The sequence below is a fragment of the Heteronotia binoei genome, unplaced genomic scaffold (assembly GCF_032191835.1).
Source record: "Heteronotia binoei isolate CCM8104 ecotype False Entrance Well unplaced genomic scaffold, APGP_CSIRO_Hbin_v1 ptg001312l, whole genome shotgun sequence".
Taxonomy (NCBI): Eukaryota; Metazoa; Chordata; class Lepidosauria; order Squamata; family Gekkonidae; genus Heteronotia; species Heteronotia binoei.
Genome location: NW_026800235.1, coordinates 246729 through 263967, shown reverse-complemented (window position 1 = coordinate 263967; position 17239 = coordinate 246729). Strand labels below are relative to the sequence as shown.

At 52.2% G+C, this 17239-nt stretch overlaps 1 protein-coding gene and 1 long non-coding RNA gene across 2 annotated transcripts in view; one reads left to right on the top strand and one right to left on the bottom strand.

Annotated features, from left to right (window-relative positions):
• The window catches only part of LOC132591024 (uncharacterized), a 226366-nt gene that overhangs the window by 4172 nt on the left and 204955 nt on the right, over positions 1–17239 (top strand). The window lies entirely within an intron of this gene.
• LOC132591023 (pleckstrin homology domain-containing family B member 1-like) overlaps positions 1–17239 on the bottom strand; it is a 36342-nt gene that overhangs the window by 5957 nt on the left and 13146 nt on the right. Inside the window, exon 3 of the mRNA XM_060263901.1 lies at positions 16759–16911. Within this exon, the coding sequence (XP_060119884.1) occupies positions 16759–16911 (153 nt within the window). The remainder of the gene's footprint in view (positions 1–16758; positions 16912–17239) is intronic.

Below are 17239 nucleotides of genomic sequence, written 5' to 3'. Positions count from 1 at the left end.
ATGTCTCCTGGCTCCACCCCTAATGTCTCCTGGCTCCACCCCCAAAGTCTTCTGGCTCCACCCCCAAAGTCCCTAGATATTTCTTGAATTGGACTTGGCAACCCTACTCCCTGGTCTGATCCAGCAGGGCTCTTCTGAGGTTCTCCTCAGGGGAAGGCCTCGGCCTCTCTGCCCTGTTGTTGGCCCTCCAGAGGAACTGATCGGCCACTGTGTGAGACAGGAGGCTGGACTAGATGGACCCTCCCTAGTCTGATCCAGCCTGGCTCTTCTGATGTTCTTCTCAGAGAAAGGCCTCAGCCTCTCTGCCCTGTTGTTGGCCCTTCAGAGGTACTGGTTGGCCACTGTGTGAGACAGGAGGCTGGACTAGATGGACCCTCACTGGTCTGACCCAGCAGGGCTCTTCTGATGTTCCTCTCGGGGGAAGGCCTCGGCCTCTCGGCCGTGTTATTGGCCCTCCAGAGGAACTGGTTGGCCACTGTGTGAGACAGGAGGCTGGACTAGATGGACCCTCCCTGGTCTGATCCAGCAGGCCTCAGCCTCTCTGCCCTGTTGTTGGCCCTCCAGAGGAATTGATTGGCCATTGTGTGAGACAGGAGGCTGGACTAGATGGACCCTTCCTGGTCTGATCCAGCAGGGCTCTTCTGATGTTCTTATGAAGGCCTTGGCCTCTCTGCCCTGTTGTTGGCCCTCCAGAGGAACTGGTTGGCCACTGTGTGAGACAGGAGGCTGGACTAGATGGACCCTCACTGGTCTGACCCAGCAGGGCTCTTCTGATGTTCCTCTCAGGGGAAGGCCTCAGCCTCTCTGCCCTGTTGCTGGCCCTCCAGAGGAACTGGTTGGCCACTGTGTGAGACAGGAGGCTGGACTAGATGGACCCTCACTGGTCTGACCCAGCAGGGCTCTTCTGATGTTCCTCTCAGGGGAAGGCCTCAGCCTCTCTGCCCTGTTGTTGGCCCTCCAGAGGAACTGGTTGGCCACTGTGTGAGACAGGAGGCTGGACTAGATGGACTCTCACTGGTCTGACCCAGCAGGGCTCTTGTGATGCTCTTGTGATGCCTTGGCCTCTCTGCCCTGTTGTTGCCCCGGCGGGTGGGGGAACCTCCTCCGACGTCACCAGCGCAATGACGCCACCTGCGAGTGATGTCATCATGCCGGTGACATTGTGCGCTGGTCGCTCTAGGCGTTTCCGGGAGAACTCTATGGTTTTCCCAGATGCTCTAGCATTTTGGGAGGGAAAACTCGATGATACAATAGGCATCATAGAGTTTTTACCTCCCGAAATGCTACAGCATCCGGGAAAACCATAGAGTTTTCCCGGAGACGCCTAGAGTAGCCAGCACACAACGTCGTCGGTGTGATGATGTCACTCACGGGCGATGTCATTGTGCCCCGTGCGCAAACAGTCCCCCACTGGAAGCCACAGGGGACTTGAGAACCCTACAAGGATGGCAACCTGAACTTCCCATCACTTCGGAAGGAAAGGGGGGGAGGAGGGAAAACCCCCCAGCAAAAAAGCAATCCCCTTAATGTAGGGTTGCCAAGTCCAATTCAAGAAATATCTGGAGACTTTGGGGGTGGAGCCAGGAGACTTTGGGGGCGGAGCCAGGAGCAAGGGTGTGATAAGCAGAATTGAACTCCAAAGGGAGTTCTGGCCATCACATTTAAAGGGACAGCACACCTTTTAAAATGCCTTCCTTCCATAGAAAATAATGAAAGATAGGGGCACTTTCTTTTGGGGCTTGTAGAATTGGATCCCCTGGTCCAATCCTTTTGAAACTTGGGGGGTATTTTGGGGAGAGGCACTAGATGCTATACTCAAAATTTGGCACCTCTACCTCAAAAAACAGCCCCCCCAGAGCCCCCGATACCCACAGATCATTCCCTATGGGAATTGTTCATGGAGGTGCATAATAGCTGAGGGGGAGGGGCTTCCCCCGCCAGCCAGCTGGCTGGGGGAGGGGGGAAGCCTGTAAAACCGGGGGATCCCCCGCTGGGACCTGGGGATTGGGAAGCCTATCTTAATGCAATCTTTAAAAAAAAAAAAATTAACAATCTTTTTGCTTAATGGTGCCTACAGTTCATTAAACAACGTTGAAAGGGTTGATTAAAGTTCCTAGTTTCAGCATCCTTAGTAATTCCACTTTTCCTTTGCTCAGGATCAATGTCAAACTGAAACAATCTGGTAATTAATCAAGGGGTTATTATCCCACTTGTACATTAAAAAAAAAAAGAAAGAAAGAAGTCTGCCTTGAAAATTAGCTTTTCACAAAGGCTTCTGGAAGGAGCTCAGCAGGCGAAGAATTATGAAACGTTAAACCGCCAGGGGAGTGGGGGGGGGAGCAGAGTTGGTTTGACTTGGGAGGGGTCAAAATGGGGGAGACGGGATATGGAATGGAATTAGGGTTGCCAAGTCTGAATCAAGAAATATCTGGGGACTTTGGTGGTTGAGCCAGGAGACACAGAGTGCTGGACTGGATGGGCCATTGGCCTGATCCAACATGGCTTCTCTTATGTTCTTATGTGACACAGAGTGTTGGACTGGATGGGCCACTGGCCTGATCCAACAGGGCTTCTCTTATGTTCTTATGTGACACAGAGTGTTGGACTGGATGGGCCACTGGCCTGATTCAACAGGGCTTCTCTTATGTTCTTATGTGACACAGAGTGTTGGACTGGATGGGCCATTGGCCTGATCCAACAGGGCTTCTTATGTTCTTATGTGACCCAGAGTGCTGGACTGGATGGGCCATTGGCCTGATCCAACATGGCTTCTCTTATGTTCTTATGTGACACAGAGTGTTGGACTGGATGGGCCACTGGCCTGATCCAACAGGGCTTCTCTTATGTTCTTATGTGACACAGAGTGTTGGACTGGATGGGCCACTGGCCTGATCCAACAGGGCTTCTCTTATGTTCTTATGTGACACAGAGTGTTGGACTGGATGGGCCACTGGCCTGATCCAACAGGGCTTCTCTTATGTTCTTATGTGACACAGAGTGTTGGACTGGATGGGCCATTGGCCTGATCCAACAGGGCTTCTTATGTTCTTATGTGACCCAGAGTGCTGGACTGGATGGGCCATTGGCCTGATCCAACATGGCTTCTCTTATGTTCTTATGTGACACAGAGTGTTGGACTGGATGGGCCACTGGCCTGATCCAACAGGGCTTCTCTTATGTTCTTATGTGACACAGAGTGTTGGACTGGATGGGCCACTGGCCTGATCCAACAGGGCTTCTCTTATGTTCTTATGTGACACAGAGTGTTGGACTGGATGGGCCACTGGCCTGATCCAACAGGGCTTCTCTTATGTTCTTATGTGACACAGAGTGTTGGACTGGATGGGCCATTGGCCTGATCCAACAGGGCTTCTTATGTTCTTATGTGACCCAGAGTGCTGGACTGGATGGGCCATTGGCCTGATCCAACATGGCTTCTCTTATGTTCTTATGTGACCCAGAGTGCTGGACTGGATGGGCCATTGGCCTGATCCAACATGGCTTCTCTTATGTTCTTATGCGACACAGAGTGTTGGACTGGATGGGCCATTGGCCTGATCCCACATGGCTTCTCTTATGTTCTTATGTCTGGGGCAGTGATGCTCTGTATTCATGGTGCTTAGCGGGTCACAGTGGGAGGGCTTCTAGTGTCCTGGCCCCACTGGTGGACCTCCTGATGGTGCCTGGGGTTTTTTGGTCACTGTGTGACATGTATAGTTTTCGCACACCGCTTACCTCACAGTCACAATCCTGTTCCCTCCGCAGAGTCTGCCAGATTTCCCACCATCTGCACCGGAGTTACAGGAAGTGCCGTGGCTTTTGCGTAGCAAACGTAAACCACTAAAACCCAGTTTACGTTTGCTACGCAGAAGCTGCGGCACTTCCTGTAACTCCGGCGCAGATGGTGGGAAATCCGACCGGATGCTGCGGAGGCAACAGGATTGTGACTGCAAGGTAAGCTGTGTGCGAAAACGGTAACAGTGTTGGACTGGATGGGCCATTGGCCTGATCCCACATGGCTTCTCGTATGTTCTTATGTCTGGAGCAGTGAGGCTCTGTCTTCTTGGTGCTTGGGGGGGCAATAGTGGGAGGGCTTCTAGTGTCCTGGCCCCACTGGTGGACCTCCTGATGGCACCTGGGGTTTTTTGGCCACTGTGTGACACAGAGTGTTGGACTGGAGGGGCCATTGGCCTGATCCCACACAGCTTCTCATATGTTCTTCTGACTGGGGCAGTGAGGCTCTATCTTCTTGGTGCTTGCAGGGGGGGGGGCATAGTGGGAGGGCTTCTAGTGTCCTGGCCCCACTGATGGACCTCCTGATGGCAGCTGGGGTTTTTTTGCCACTGTGTGACACAGAGTGTTGGACTGGATGAGCCATTGGCGTGATCCAACATGGCTTCTTTTATGTTCTTATGTGACACAGAGTGTTGGACTGGAGGGGCCATTGGCCTGATCCCACATGGCTTCTCTTCTGTTCATACGTTGATTGATTGGTGAAGTAAATGACACAAAGAGTTCTTATGGCGGGACTTGGGAGCCATTCTTGTGTACAAAGAACACACATGAAGTGGCTTTTGCCTGCGTCTGGGGTTGCCAGTCTTGGGTGGAGAAATACCTGGTTTTAGGGATGAAACCTGGAATAGGTGGCATTTGGGGAGGGAGGGGCAGTCAGGATGGAAGGCTGTGCTGCCATACAGATTCTGCCCTCCAAAGCGGCCATTTCTTTTCCAGGGCAAGGGTGGCCAAACTGTGTCTTTCACACACGTTGCGGGGCTCTCGAAGCCCCCACCACCCCATGGGCTGGCTTCGAGTAGGCATTTCTCTCTTTAAACCACTTCCCCAAGCCAAGCCAGCTGGCAGCTTGGAGAATGCTTTCAAAATTAAATAATAATAATAATAATAATAATAATAATAATAATAATAATAATAATAATAATAATAATAATAATAATAATAATAAAAAATTAAAGTTGCTTTCTTTCAACCTCTCTCCTCTCCTGCTGCCTGCCTGCTCTCAAACATCTGACATTTGTGTCTTGCGGCTCTCAAACATCTGATATTTATTCTACGTGGCTCTTACATTAAGCAATTTTGTCTACCCCTGGTGTAGAGGCAACGGCACAGTGCCCTTAGCTTTCCTAACTAGGGTTGCCTACATGCAACTTGTCTTGGAGAATGCATCTAAAGTTTAAGGCCCTGTTCACACAGCGTGTTGAATCCGTGTTAAACTGACCCGGTTCTGTTCCGAATATCTTTGTTCTGGATATTATCGATCAGACTGCCATACTGCAATTCGAATCGCTCCACGGTGAAACCGTCTTCTGCCGTCCTCATGACGGCACCGTGCAGTTCCTTTTCTCCACTTTAGTGCGCATTATGCGCATGCATGCAGTATGAGCGTAGTCACATGCGCATGCACATAGGTTAAAACATTATGTGGTTATGCAGTTATGCGCATATCGCTAAGCAGTAAAAAAAAAAAAAAATGGTGACCGTAAACCGGATGTCTGGTGGCTCCTTTTGCTCCGGGACAGCATTCAGACATCCGGAAGTTGGTCGAGAACTATCCAGACAGGGAAACTACGACGTGAAACCGGAGAACTCAAAAAACACCGCAAAGGAGCAGGTAACACAATACCCCAGTTCCAAGAAGGGTTGGGGGGGGGGATACTACGAGTTAATACCGGGAGGCAGATGTTGCTGTCTGATCAGCCACTTTTAATCTGGTATGAAACAGCAGCGACAACTGATTATACTGTGCGTCTGAACAGCCCCAAAGTTGCTTTCGTTCTACCTCCCCTGACCTTTCCTTCTTCCCTTCCCTTCCCTTCCCTTCCCTTCCCTTCCCTTCCCTTCCCCTCCCCCCTCCCTCCCTTTCTCCTCAAGCCGGTTTGGTGTAGTGGTTAAGTGTGCGGACTCTTATCTGGGAGAACGGGGTTTGATTCCCCACTCCTCCACTTGCACCTGCTGGAATGGCCTTGGGTCAGCCATAGCTCTGCAGAGGTTGTCCTTGAAAGGGCAGCTGCTGTGAGAGCCCTCTCCAGCCCCACCCACCTCACAGGGTGACTGTTGTGGGGGAGGAAGGTAAAGGAGATTGTGAGCCTCTCTGAGACTCTTCGGAGTGGAGGGCGGGATATAAATCCAATATCTTCTTCTTCTTCTTCTTCCCTCCTTCCCTCCTTGCTTCCCTCCTTGCTTCCCTCCTTGCTTCCCTCCTTGCTTCCCTCCTTGCTTCCCTCCCTCCTTCCCTCCCTCCTTCCCTCCTTCCCTCCCTCCTTCCCTCCCTCCTTCCCTCCCTCCTTCCTTCCCTCCTTTCTTCCCTCCTTCCCTCCCTCCTTCCTTCCTTCCTTCCCTCCTTCCCTCCTTCCTTCCCTCCTTCCCTCCCTCCTTCCCTCCCTCCCTCCTTCCCTCCTTCCCTCCTTTCCTCCTTCCTTCCTTCCCTCCTTCCCTCCTTCCCTCCTTTCCTCCTTCCTTCCTTCCTTCCTTCCTTCCTTCCTTCCTTCCTTCCTTTCTTTCTTTCTTTCTTTCTTTCTTTCTTTCTTTCTTTCTTTCTTTCTTTCTTTCTTTCTTTTTTTCTTTCTTTCTTTCTTTCTTTTTTTCTTTCTTTCTTTCTCCTCTCCCTTCCCTTTCCTTTCCTTTCCTTTCCTTTCCTTTCCTTTCCTTTCCTTTCCTTTCCTTTCCTTTCCTTTCCTTTCCTTTCCTTTCCTGTCTTGCAGCTCTCAAATACCTGATGTTCATTCTATGTGGCTTTTATGTCAAGCAAGTTTGGCCATCCCTAGGCTAGCCTGATCTCATCCGGAAGCTATAGGGCAGATCCCACCCCTCTCCAAACCCCACTTTCCAGGCTCCTTCCCCCAAATTGCCAGTTATTTCCCAACTCAGAGCTGGCCCCCAGGCGGTGGGCTGCTGGGTCTTTTCTGAGCTCCCCCTGAGATCAAGCTGCCAGTGACATACGAAGAACGGCCGAGCACAGACCTCTGCAGGGGGAGCTGAAGGCTGCTAGAGTTTGCAGCGCAAGCAGCCAGCGGAATAATTGGGACCTCGGGGACACACGGCCACCTCCCCCGGCTCCTGCTGCAGCCACAAGAAAACAAACTGCCCGGCTTCTGGCAACCATCCCAGAGACGCCTGGGAGACACAGCAAAATCCAAACAAGGCCTGACAATTCCCAGAAGTGAGACCCGCAGCCAAACAACCAGTCTGCTCCTTCTAGCTGATGCCGCAAGGACAGATACGTGACTGGATTTTGACCTCACTATGATTGGATGGGAGGGGGGGAGGGTGGCAGCAATTCTAGGATCCCCCAGAGAAGGTGCCCAAAGCCAGTCTGGTGTAGTGGTTAAGTGTGCGGACTCTTATCTGGGAGAACCGGGTTTGATCCCCCACTCCTCCACTTGCAGCTGCCGGAATGGCCTTGGGTCAGCCAGAGCTCTCTTATCTGGGAGAACCGGGTTTGATTCCCCCCTCCTCCACTTGCAGCTGCTGGAATGGCCTTGGGTCAGCCATAGCTCTCTTATCTGGGAGAACCGGGTTTGATTCCCCACTCCTCCACTTGCAGCTGCTGGAATGGCCTTGGGTCAGCCAGAGCTCTCTTCTCTGGGAGAACCGGGTTTGATTCCCCACTCCTCCACTTGCACCTGCTGGAATGGCCTCGGGTCAGCCAGAGCTCTCTTATCTGGGAGAACCGGGTTTGATTCCCCACTCCTCCACTTGCACCTGCTGGAATGGCCTCGGGTCAGCCAGAGCTCTCTTATCTGGGAGAACCGGGTTTGATTCCCCACTCCTCCACTTGCACCTGCTGGAATGGCCTCAGGTCAGCCAGAGCTCTCTTATCTGGGAGAACCGGGTTTGATTCCCCACTCCTCCACTTGCACCTGCTGGAATGGCCTTGAGTCAGCCATAGTTCTCTTATCTGGGAGAACCGAGTTTGATTCCCCACTCCTCCACTTGCACCTGCTGGAATGGCCTTGAGTCAGCCAGAGCTCTCTTATCTGGGAGAACCAGGTTTGATTCCCCACTCCTCCACTTGCTGCTGCTGGAATGGCCTTGGGTCAGCCATAGTTCTCTTATCTGGGAGAACCGAGTTTGATTCCCCACTCCTCCACTTGCACCTGCTGGAATGGCCTTGAGTCAGCCATAGTTCTCTTATCTGGGAGAACCGAGTTTGATTCCCCACTCCTCCACTTGCACCTGCTGGAATGGCCTTGGGTCAGCAATAGCTCTCTTATCTGGGAGAACCGGGTTTGATTCCCCACTCCTCCACTTGCACCTGCTGGAATGGCCTTGGGTCAGCCATAGTTCTCTTATCTGGGAGAACCGAGTTTGATTCCCCACTCCTCCACTTGCACCTGCTGGAATGGCCTTGCGTCAGCCATAGTTCTCTTATCTGGGAGAACCGAGTTTGATTCCCCACTCCTCCACTTGCAGCTGCTGGAATGGCCTTGGGTCAGCCATAGCTCTCTTATCTGGGAGAACCGGGTTTGATTCCCCACTCCTCCACTTGCAGCTGCTGGAATGGCCTTGGGTGAGCCAGAGCTCTCTTATCTGGGAGAACCGGGTTTGATTCCCCACTCCTCCACTTGCACCTGCTGGAATGGCCTTGGGTCAGCCAGAGCTCTCTTCTCTGGGAGAACCGGGTTTGATTCCCCACTCCTCCACTTTCAGCTGCTGGAATGGCCTTGGGTGAGCCAGAGCTCTCTTATCTGGGAGAACCGGGTTTGATTCCCCACTCCTCCACTTGCACCTGCTGGAATGGCCTTGAGTCAGCCAGAGCTCTCTTCTCTGGGAGAACCGGGTTGGATTCCCCCCTCCTCCACTTGCAGCTGCTGGAATGGCCTTGGGTCAGCCAGAGCTCTCTTATCTGGGAGAACCGGGTTTGATTCCCCCCTCCTCCACTTGCAGCTGCTGGAATGGCCTTGGGTCAGCCAGAGCTCTCTTATCTGGGAGAACCGGGTTTGATTCCCCACTCCTCCACTTGCAGCTGCTGGAATGGCCTTGGGTCAGCCAGAGCTCTATTATCTGGGAGAACCGGGTTTGATTCCCCCACTCCTCCACTTGCAGCTGCTGGAATGGCCTTGGGTCAGCCAGAGCTCTCTTATCTGGGAGAACCGGGTTTGATTCCCCACTCCTCCACTTGCACCTGCTGGAATGGCCTTGGGTCAGCCAGAGCTCTCTTATCTGGGAGAACCGGGTTTGATTCCCCTCTCCTCCACTTGCTGCTGCTGGAATGGCCTTGGGTCAGCCAGAGCTCTCTTATCTGGGAGAACCAGGTTTGATTCCCCACTCCTCCACTTTCAGCTGCTGGAATGGCCTTGGGTGAGCCAGAGCTCTCTTATCTGGGAGAACCGGGTTTGATTCCCCACTCCTCCACTTGCACCTGCTGGAATGGCCTTGGGTCAGCCAGAAATCTCTTATCTGGGAGAACCGGGTTTGATTCCCCACTCCTCCACTTGCACCTGCTGGAATGGCCTTGAGTCAGCCAGAGCTCTCTTCTCTGGGAGAACCGGGTTGGATTCCCCCCTCCTCCACTTGCAGCTGCTGGAATGGCCTTGGGTCAGCCAGAGCTCTCTTATCTGGGAGAACCGGGTTTGATTCCCCCCTCCTCCACTTGCAGCTGCTGGAATGGCCTTGGGTCAGCCAGAGCTCTCTTATCTGGGAGAACCGGGTTTGATTCCCCACTCCTCCACTTGCAGCTGCTGGAATGGCCTTGGGTCAGCCAGAGCTCTATTATCTGGGAGAACCGGATTTGATTCCCCCACTCCTCCACTTGCAGCTGCTGGAATGGCCTTGGGTCAGCCAGAGCTCTCTTATCTGGGAGAACCGGGTTTGATTCCCCACTCCTCCACTTGCACCTGCTGGAATGGCCTTGGGTCAGCCAGAGCTCTCTTATCTGGGAGAACCGGGTTTGATTCCCCTCTCCTCCACTTGCTGCTGCTGGAATGGCCTTGGGTCAGCCAGAGCTCTCTTATCTGGGAGAACCAGGTTTGATTCCCCACTCCTCCACTTTCAGCTGCTGGAATGGCCTTGGGTGAGCCAGAGCTCTCTTATCTGGGAGAACCGGGTTTGATTCCCCACTCCTCCACTTGCACCTGCTGGAATGGCCTTGGGTCAGCCAGAGCTCTCTTATCTGGGAGAACCGGGTTTGATTCCCCACTCCTCCACTTGCACCTGCTGGAATGGCCTTGGGTCAGCCAGAGCTCTCTTCTCTGGGAGAACCGGGTTTGATTCCCCACTCCTCCACTTTCAGCTGCTGGAATGGCCTTGGGTGAGCCAGAGCTCTCTTATCTGGGAGAACCGGGTTTGATTCCCCACTCCTCCACTTGCACCTGCTGGAATGGCCTTGGGTCAGCCAGAGCTCTCTTCTCTGGGAGAACCGGGTTTGATTCCCCACTCCTCCACTTGCACCTGCTGGAATGGCCTTGAGTCAGCCAGAGCTCTCTTATCTGGGAGAACCGGGTTTGATTCCCCCACTCCTCCACTTGCAGCTGCTGGAATGGCCTTGGGTCAGCCAGAGCTCTCTTATCTGGGAGAACCGGGTTTGATTCCCCACTCCTCCACTTGCACCTGCTGGAATGGCCTTGGGTCAGCCAGAGCTCTCTTATCTGGGAGAACCGGGTTTGATTCCCCTCTCCTCCACTTGCTGCTGCTGGAATGGCCTTGGGTCAGCCAGAGCTCTCTTATCTGGGAGAACCAGGTTTGATTCCCCACTCCTCCACTTGCAGCTGCTGGAATGGCCTTGGGTCAGCCAGAGCTCTCTTATCTGGGAGAACCGGGTTTGATTCCCCACTCCTCCACCTGCAGCTGCTGGAATGGCCTCAGGTCAGCCACAGCTCTCGCAGAGCTGTCCTTGAAAGGGCAGCTTCTGGGAGAAATTTCTCAGCCCCGCCCACCTCACAAGGTGTCTGTTGTGGGGGAGGAGGAAGGTAAAGAGATTGTGAGCCACTCTGAGACTCTGGGATTCGGAGTGGAGGGGGGGATATAAATCCAATATCATCCTTCATCATTTCCAATGGGGGAAAGGCATTTAGAAGGTGTGCGGTCCCTTTAAATGGAATGGCCAGAACTCTCTTTGGAATTCAATTGTTCTTGTCATGTCCTTGCTCCTGGCTCCACCCCCAAAGTCTCCTGGCTCCACCCCCAAAGCCCCCTGATATTTCTTGACTCAGACCTGGCAACCCTGCTTAGCCTAACATGGTGACCAATACTTCCTCTAAGTTGTGGAGTCTTGTGAGCAAAATACTCTACTTTGTGAGCTACCGGCATCAAAGTTGTGAGCTACTGCATAAATTAACTCGCCCTGAGCTAAGACAAAAACGTGTGAGCCAGGGGCTAAAAAACTGTGAGCTAGTTCACACTCACTCAGGTTAGCGGGAACACTGATGGTGACCGGTGTTCTCTCTAAGCTGAGTTAGCGTGAGCTATCTCATAGGTTGTTAGCCTCCAGCTCACGCCTTTTTGTCTTAGCTCGGGAAGGATGACCCCCGAGCACACTAGCTTATTGCAGGAGCTCACAACTTTAGTGCCAGCTGCTCACAAAGTAGAATTTTTGCTCACAAGACTCCGCAGCTTAGCGGGAACGTTGATGGTGACCCCTCTTGAGCTATCTCCATGGAAATCCGTTGGCTTTGGGATATAAGGACAGAGGGGCTCCCATTCCAGCTGTACATGACGAAGTGAGCAGCGATTCACGAAAAGCACCTCCCCGCCACCAATTATGTGAGTCTTTAAAGTGCTCCTGTGTCAAGCATGCCATTTCTATATATATGCCACTTCTAATGGTGTTTAGCAGACAAGCCAAATACAAAGCAGAACACTCCTCATGCTCTCCCCCCTGCCCCGTTTTCTCCTTCTGACCAAAGGGTGCATAATAAATCCATCTGGACCCAGGATGCTTAGAGTGACCTTGTGTTAACGGTGTAGAGTGCCTCTCCCCCAGATTCACACAGCCAGGTCTTATCGGTTCTCAGAGAATGTGTGAGAAAGGGAGATGTTTTTATTAGCTGACATTCCTTCATCGTAAAAGAGATACTAGTGAGTAGCCTTTGAACCCTCAACTCAATTTGCATCTTTATGTTATCCTTTTGAAGTTATCTGTAACCTATCCCTTTGAAGCATGCCTGTAAGTTACTACGCAATGCTACGTACGTCATTACTTCCAAGGAGTCCGTCCTTGGGCAAGCTATGGAGTTTTAACGACAGAGCAACTTTTGATTAAGGAACAAAAGCCTGATTACTGAGAAATATCGGTGTCCGACATCCCGTACTCTTAACTCATTTCAACTGCTACAGGCAGACTAGCACGACAGCCATCTGGATTAATTCATTTACGCTATTTATAGTCTGGCTTTCTCACTTATTAAACTCAAGTTGGATTAGACAGAGTGAGTCACTACAACTGTTGGGTGAAACGTCCAATAAACAGTGTGATCGGATTAGGGTTGTAGGACCGACCGGGAGTCTAAAAACAGCACTGAAGCAAAGGAGAAGTATTAACAGGACAGGTTAAACGAAGCCAGCTTCCGTAGTAGGATCCTGGTTTCAGCAAGCTGTCTAAAACAGCACAAACCACACCGTTCTTAATAATTTCTCTAAGAAATGTTGTGAATCGTTTTGGACAGTGCCAAGTCCTGGGTTGCCAATCCCCAGGTGGGGCCAGGGGATCCCCCGTTTGGAGGTATTCTCCCCCGCTTCAGGGTCATCAGAAAGTGGAAGGGGGAAATTGCTGCTGGGCACTCCATTATACCCTATGGAGATCCCCAGCTCCTTCAACCTTTCCTCATAGGACTCGGTCTCCAGACCCCTCACCATCTTTGTCGCCCTCCTCTGGATCAGTTCCAGCTTGTCTATATCCTTCTTAAGATGTGGTGCCCAAAACTGAACACAATACTCCAGGTGAGGTCTTACCAGAGCAGAGCAAAGCGATACCATCACTTCACGTGATCTGGACACTAGACTTCTGTTGATACAGCCCAAAATTGCATTGGCCTTTTTAGCCGCCGCGTCACACTGCTGGCTCATGTTCAGCGTATGATCCACTAAGACCCCCTTCTGTTTGTGTGGAAAATGACGCAGTGGCTGGTTCAGGTGTCTCACAGCTTAGGGGGGTCACTGACGCCACATTTGGAAGTGCGCATGGTCGCCATGCCCTTCATCAGGGCTGGAATGTGTGGTTAGCAAAGAGAGACAACTGCGCATGGCCCCACAAGCTGGCCCAGGCTGGGTTTCAAACAGACGGCCTTTGTGTGCTTCTGATTTCTCGGTGGGCGTGCCAGCACGCCCCTCCCCTACCCATGAGATCTCAACGGAGCTGCTGTTCTTGCTTCTCTCCCCCTCGTGGCCCAGGCCCTGGCGAAAGCTATTTTGCACTGAAAGATGAGAACACTTATCAGTCATTGGGACCAAAGTCAGAAAGATAAGAGGGATGTCTTCACTGAAGAAGATATTGGATTTATACCCCGCCCTCCACTCCAAAGAGTCTCAGAGCAGCTCACAGACTGTTGTGGGGGAGGAAGGGAAAGGAGATTGTGAGCCGCTCTGAGACTCTTCGGAGTGGAGGGCAGGATATAAATCCAATATCTTCATCTACCTCACAGGGTGTCTGTTGTGGGGGGGAAGGTAAAGGAGATTGTGAGCCGCTTTGAGACTCTTCGGAGTGGAGGGCGGGATATAAATCCAATATCTTCATCTACCTCACAGGGTGTCTGTTGTGGGGGAGGAAGGTAAAGGAGATTATGAGCCACTCTGAGACTCTTCGGAGTGGAGGGCGGGATAGAAATCCAATGTCTTCATCTACCTCACAGGGTGTCTGTTGAGGGGGAGGAAGGGAAAGGAGATTGTGAGCCGCTCTGAGACTCTTCGGAGTGGAGGGCGGGATATAAATCCAATATCTTCTTCTCCTTCTTTAATACGAAATAAGAATTTTATATGTCGCTTAGTAAATTCAACTTTGTATAATTTCTGAGGCTGGTTTACGCGGAGGTTTGATAACCTACTTGTCCTGCCCCATCTGGGGATTGGCGACCCTATATCCCAGGGGTGGCCAACGGTAGCTCTCCAGCTGTTTTTTTGCCCACAACTCCGATCAGCCCCAGCCATTGGCCATGCGTGCTGGGGCTGATGGGAGTTGTAGGCAAAAAACATCTGGAGAGCTACCGTTGGCCACCCCTGCTATATCCAGATAAGGAGGACAGTCATTTCCCCCAAATTCATTTGCGCTCCGGTGGTCTCCAGGGAGCCAAACGAGACAGACGTATCTCAGCAAGATCTTATCCAGGCACAAAGAGTCCCGGAATCAAGGCCCCAGTGGGACTTTGCAGCTGACTGCAGAGCCGTTGATTGCTGCACTGGCTCTATTGGACAAGAACCGACCCTCTGTTCGCATCGCCCGTCCTTTTGTTGCCGATTGCCGGGGAGTGAATGCCGTCGGTGACTCAGCATGGCGGTACCATGCAGCGAGAGCAGCACATTCACGAAACAAAGGCAGGCAGGCAGGCGGGGCTGGGGGAGAGACAGTTTGCTCCGGCAAAACAAGCGAAAGAGCCACAATTGGCGGGATCCGTTTCCGTTTTGAGGGGGGCAGGAGCAGGAGCACCTGTCCGCCCACCACCAGCCCGCCTACGGTTGCCAGTCCCCAGGTGGGAACAGGCAATAGAAGTTAAGAAGAAGAAGAAGATACTGGATTTATATCCCGCCCTCCACTCCAAAGAGTCTCAGAGCGGCTCACAATCTCCTTTCCCTTCCTCGCCCTCAACAGACACCCTGTGAGGTAGATGAAGATATTGGATTTATAGCCCGCCCTCCACTCTGAAGAGTCTCAGAGCAGCTCACAATCTCCTTTACCTTCCCCCCCCCCCTCAACAGACACCCTGTGAGGTAGATGAAGATATTGGATTTATATCCCACCCTCCACTCCGAAGAGTCTCAGAGCGGCTCACAATCTCCTTTCCCTTCCCTCCACAACAGACACCCTGTAAGGTGGATGAAGCTATTGGATTTATATCCCGCCGTCCACTCCGAAGAGTCTCAGAGTGGCTCACAATCTCCTTTACCTTCCCTCCACAACAGACACCCTGTAAGGTAGATGAAGATATTGGATTTATATCCCACCCTCCACTCCGAAGAGTCTCAGAGCGGCTCACAATCTCCTTTCCCTTCCTCCCCCACAACCGACACCCTATGAGGTGGGTGGGGCTGAGAGGGCTCTCACAGCAGCTGCCCTTTCAAGGACAACCTCTGCCAGAGCTATGGCTGACCCAAGGCCATTCCAGCAGGTGCAAGTGGAGGAGTGGGGAATCAAACCCGGTTCTCCCAGATAAGAGTCTGCGCACTTAACCACTACACCAAACTGGCTCTGAGATGGTAAGAATATAATAACCCATTAAAAAAAACCTCTCATATATTTTAATGGTCAACATTTTAAAGTTTACAAGCTTCATTTCATAATAATATTCATTCATATATTTTATATTATAAATTAGGCATACTTCATATTCCAATAGCCAGTTTGGGGTAGTGGTTAAGTGCGCGGACTCGTACCTGGGAGACCCGGGTTTGATTCCCCACTCCTTCACTTGCACCTGCTGGAATGGCCTTGGGTCAGCCAGAGCCCTCTTATCTGGAAGAACTGGGTTTGATTCCCCACTCCTCCACTTGCACCTGCTGGAATGGCCTCAGGTCAGTCAGAGCTCTCTTATCTGGAAGAACCGGGTTTGATTCCCCACTCCTCCACCTGCAGCTGCTGGAATGGCCTTGGGTCAGTCAGAGCTCTCTTATCTGGGAGAACCGGGTTTGATTCCCCACTCCTCCACTTGCACCTGCTGGAATGGCCTCGGGTCAGTCAGAGCTCTCTTATCTGGAAGAACCGGGTTTGATTCCCCACTCCTCCACTCGCAGCTGCTGGAATGGGCTTGGGTCAGCCAGAGCTCTGGCAGAGATTGTCCTTGAAAGGGCAGCTGCTGGGAGAGCCCTCTCAGCCCCACCCACCTCACAAGGTGTCTGTGGGGGGAAAAGATAAAGGAGATTATAAGCTGCTCTGAGTCTCTGATTCAGGAAGAAGGGCGAGGTATAAATCTATCAATTTTTCTTCTTCTTCTTCTTTTTCAAACGGTGGAAAGGACAGGACAGAGAAAATCTAGTGGGAAAAGGATCCCTATATCAGGAAACATCTGCTTCCCATCTACCTATGTCACCTCAAGGGGCTAGTAACTTGCTTTGGAAGTACCGCTGCCAAGCTCTTGCAGGTGAATCCCCTGGTTTGGGGGGCCCCAGCCTCCCAGCATGAAACAGGCTGTTGGGGGAATCCCGCCTCTAAACGGCCCCGTCATCACGTGATGTGCCCTGCGTGATGGCATGACCTGGAAGTGATATTGTCAAGCCAGGGACACTCTAGGATGTGTGGTAAAACTCTATGGTACCATAGAGTTTTTACTGCGATTCCTAGAGTGCCACGCCTGGGACATTCTATGATTCACCATAAACTCTATGGTACCATAGAGTTTTTACTGTGAATCCTAGAGCATCCCTGGCGCAACATGCCCAGAGTGATGATGTCCCTTCTGGGTGACGCCATCGTGTCGTGCGAGCTTTGCATGCGTGAGAGGAGCTCCCCGCCACAGCAGCAAAGGGGCTTCACAACCCTATTTGGTAGGAATTTATTACTTTCAGGAAAACCTCACTTTGTACCCAATATCAGACACTGCCGACTGTGACATTTCCAGAACTTATGGGAAAAGCGCACTCAATAAGTACCCTTCGACTCACCTCGGCACTCGCGCCCTGTCCTGACGTCCCGGCAGTTGAATTTGATGTTGATGCGGCCTTCCATGTCGCATCCAGAGTCGTCCTGGTAATAGACCAGGCTTCCGTCTATCCATAGGACGAACCAGTTCCTTTTCCAGCGTCGCAGAATAGAACCTGCGGGGGGTCAGGAGAAAGGGCCGTGGGGGAAGGGCAAAAGCAAAGGAACGAGAAGGCAACGCGATCGGACAAGACGAGCAAGCGATATGCTAATGCGCCAGCTTTTCTGCCAGCCCTTTGGGGAAGGTCACTGCGCCTAGTTTTTGGCATTCAGATCACCGCTCAATAATACCCCTGCCTTCGAGTGCTGCAGCGGAAGGGCTTGCCTTCTGTCCAAACGGAGGACTCGATCCACCGAAAACGTGCCCTGCGCCATTCCCGTCCAAACGAGCGGGGATTGGCCCGGTGTCCTCCTTCGATCCCGTGCTCGTTTCAACGGGGGTTT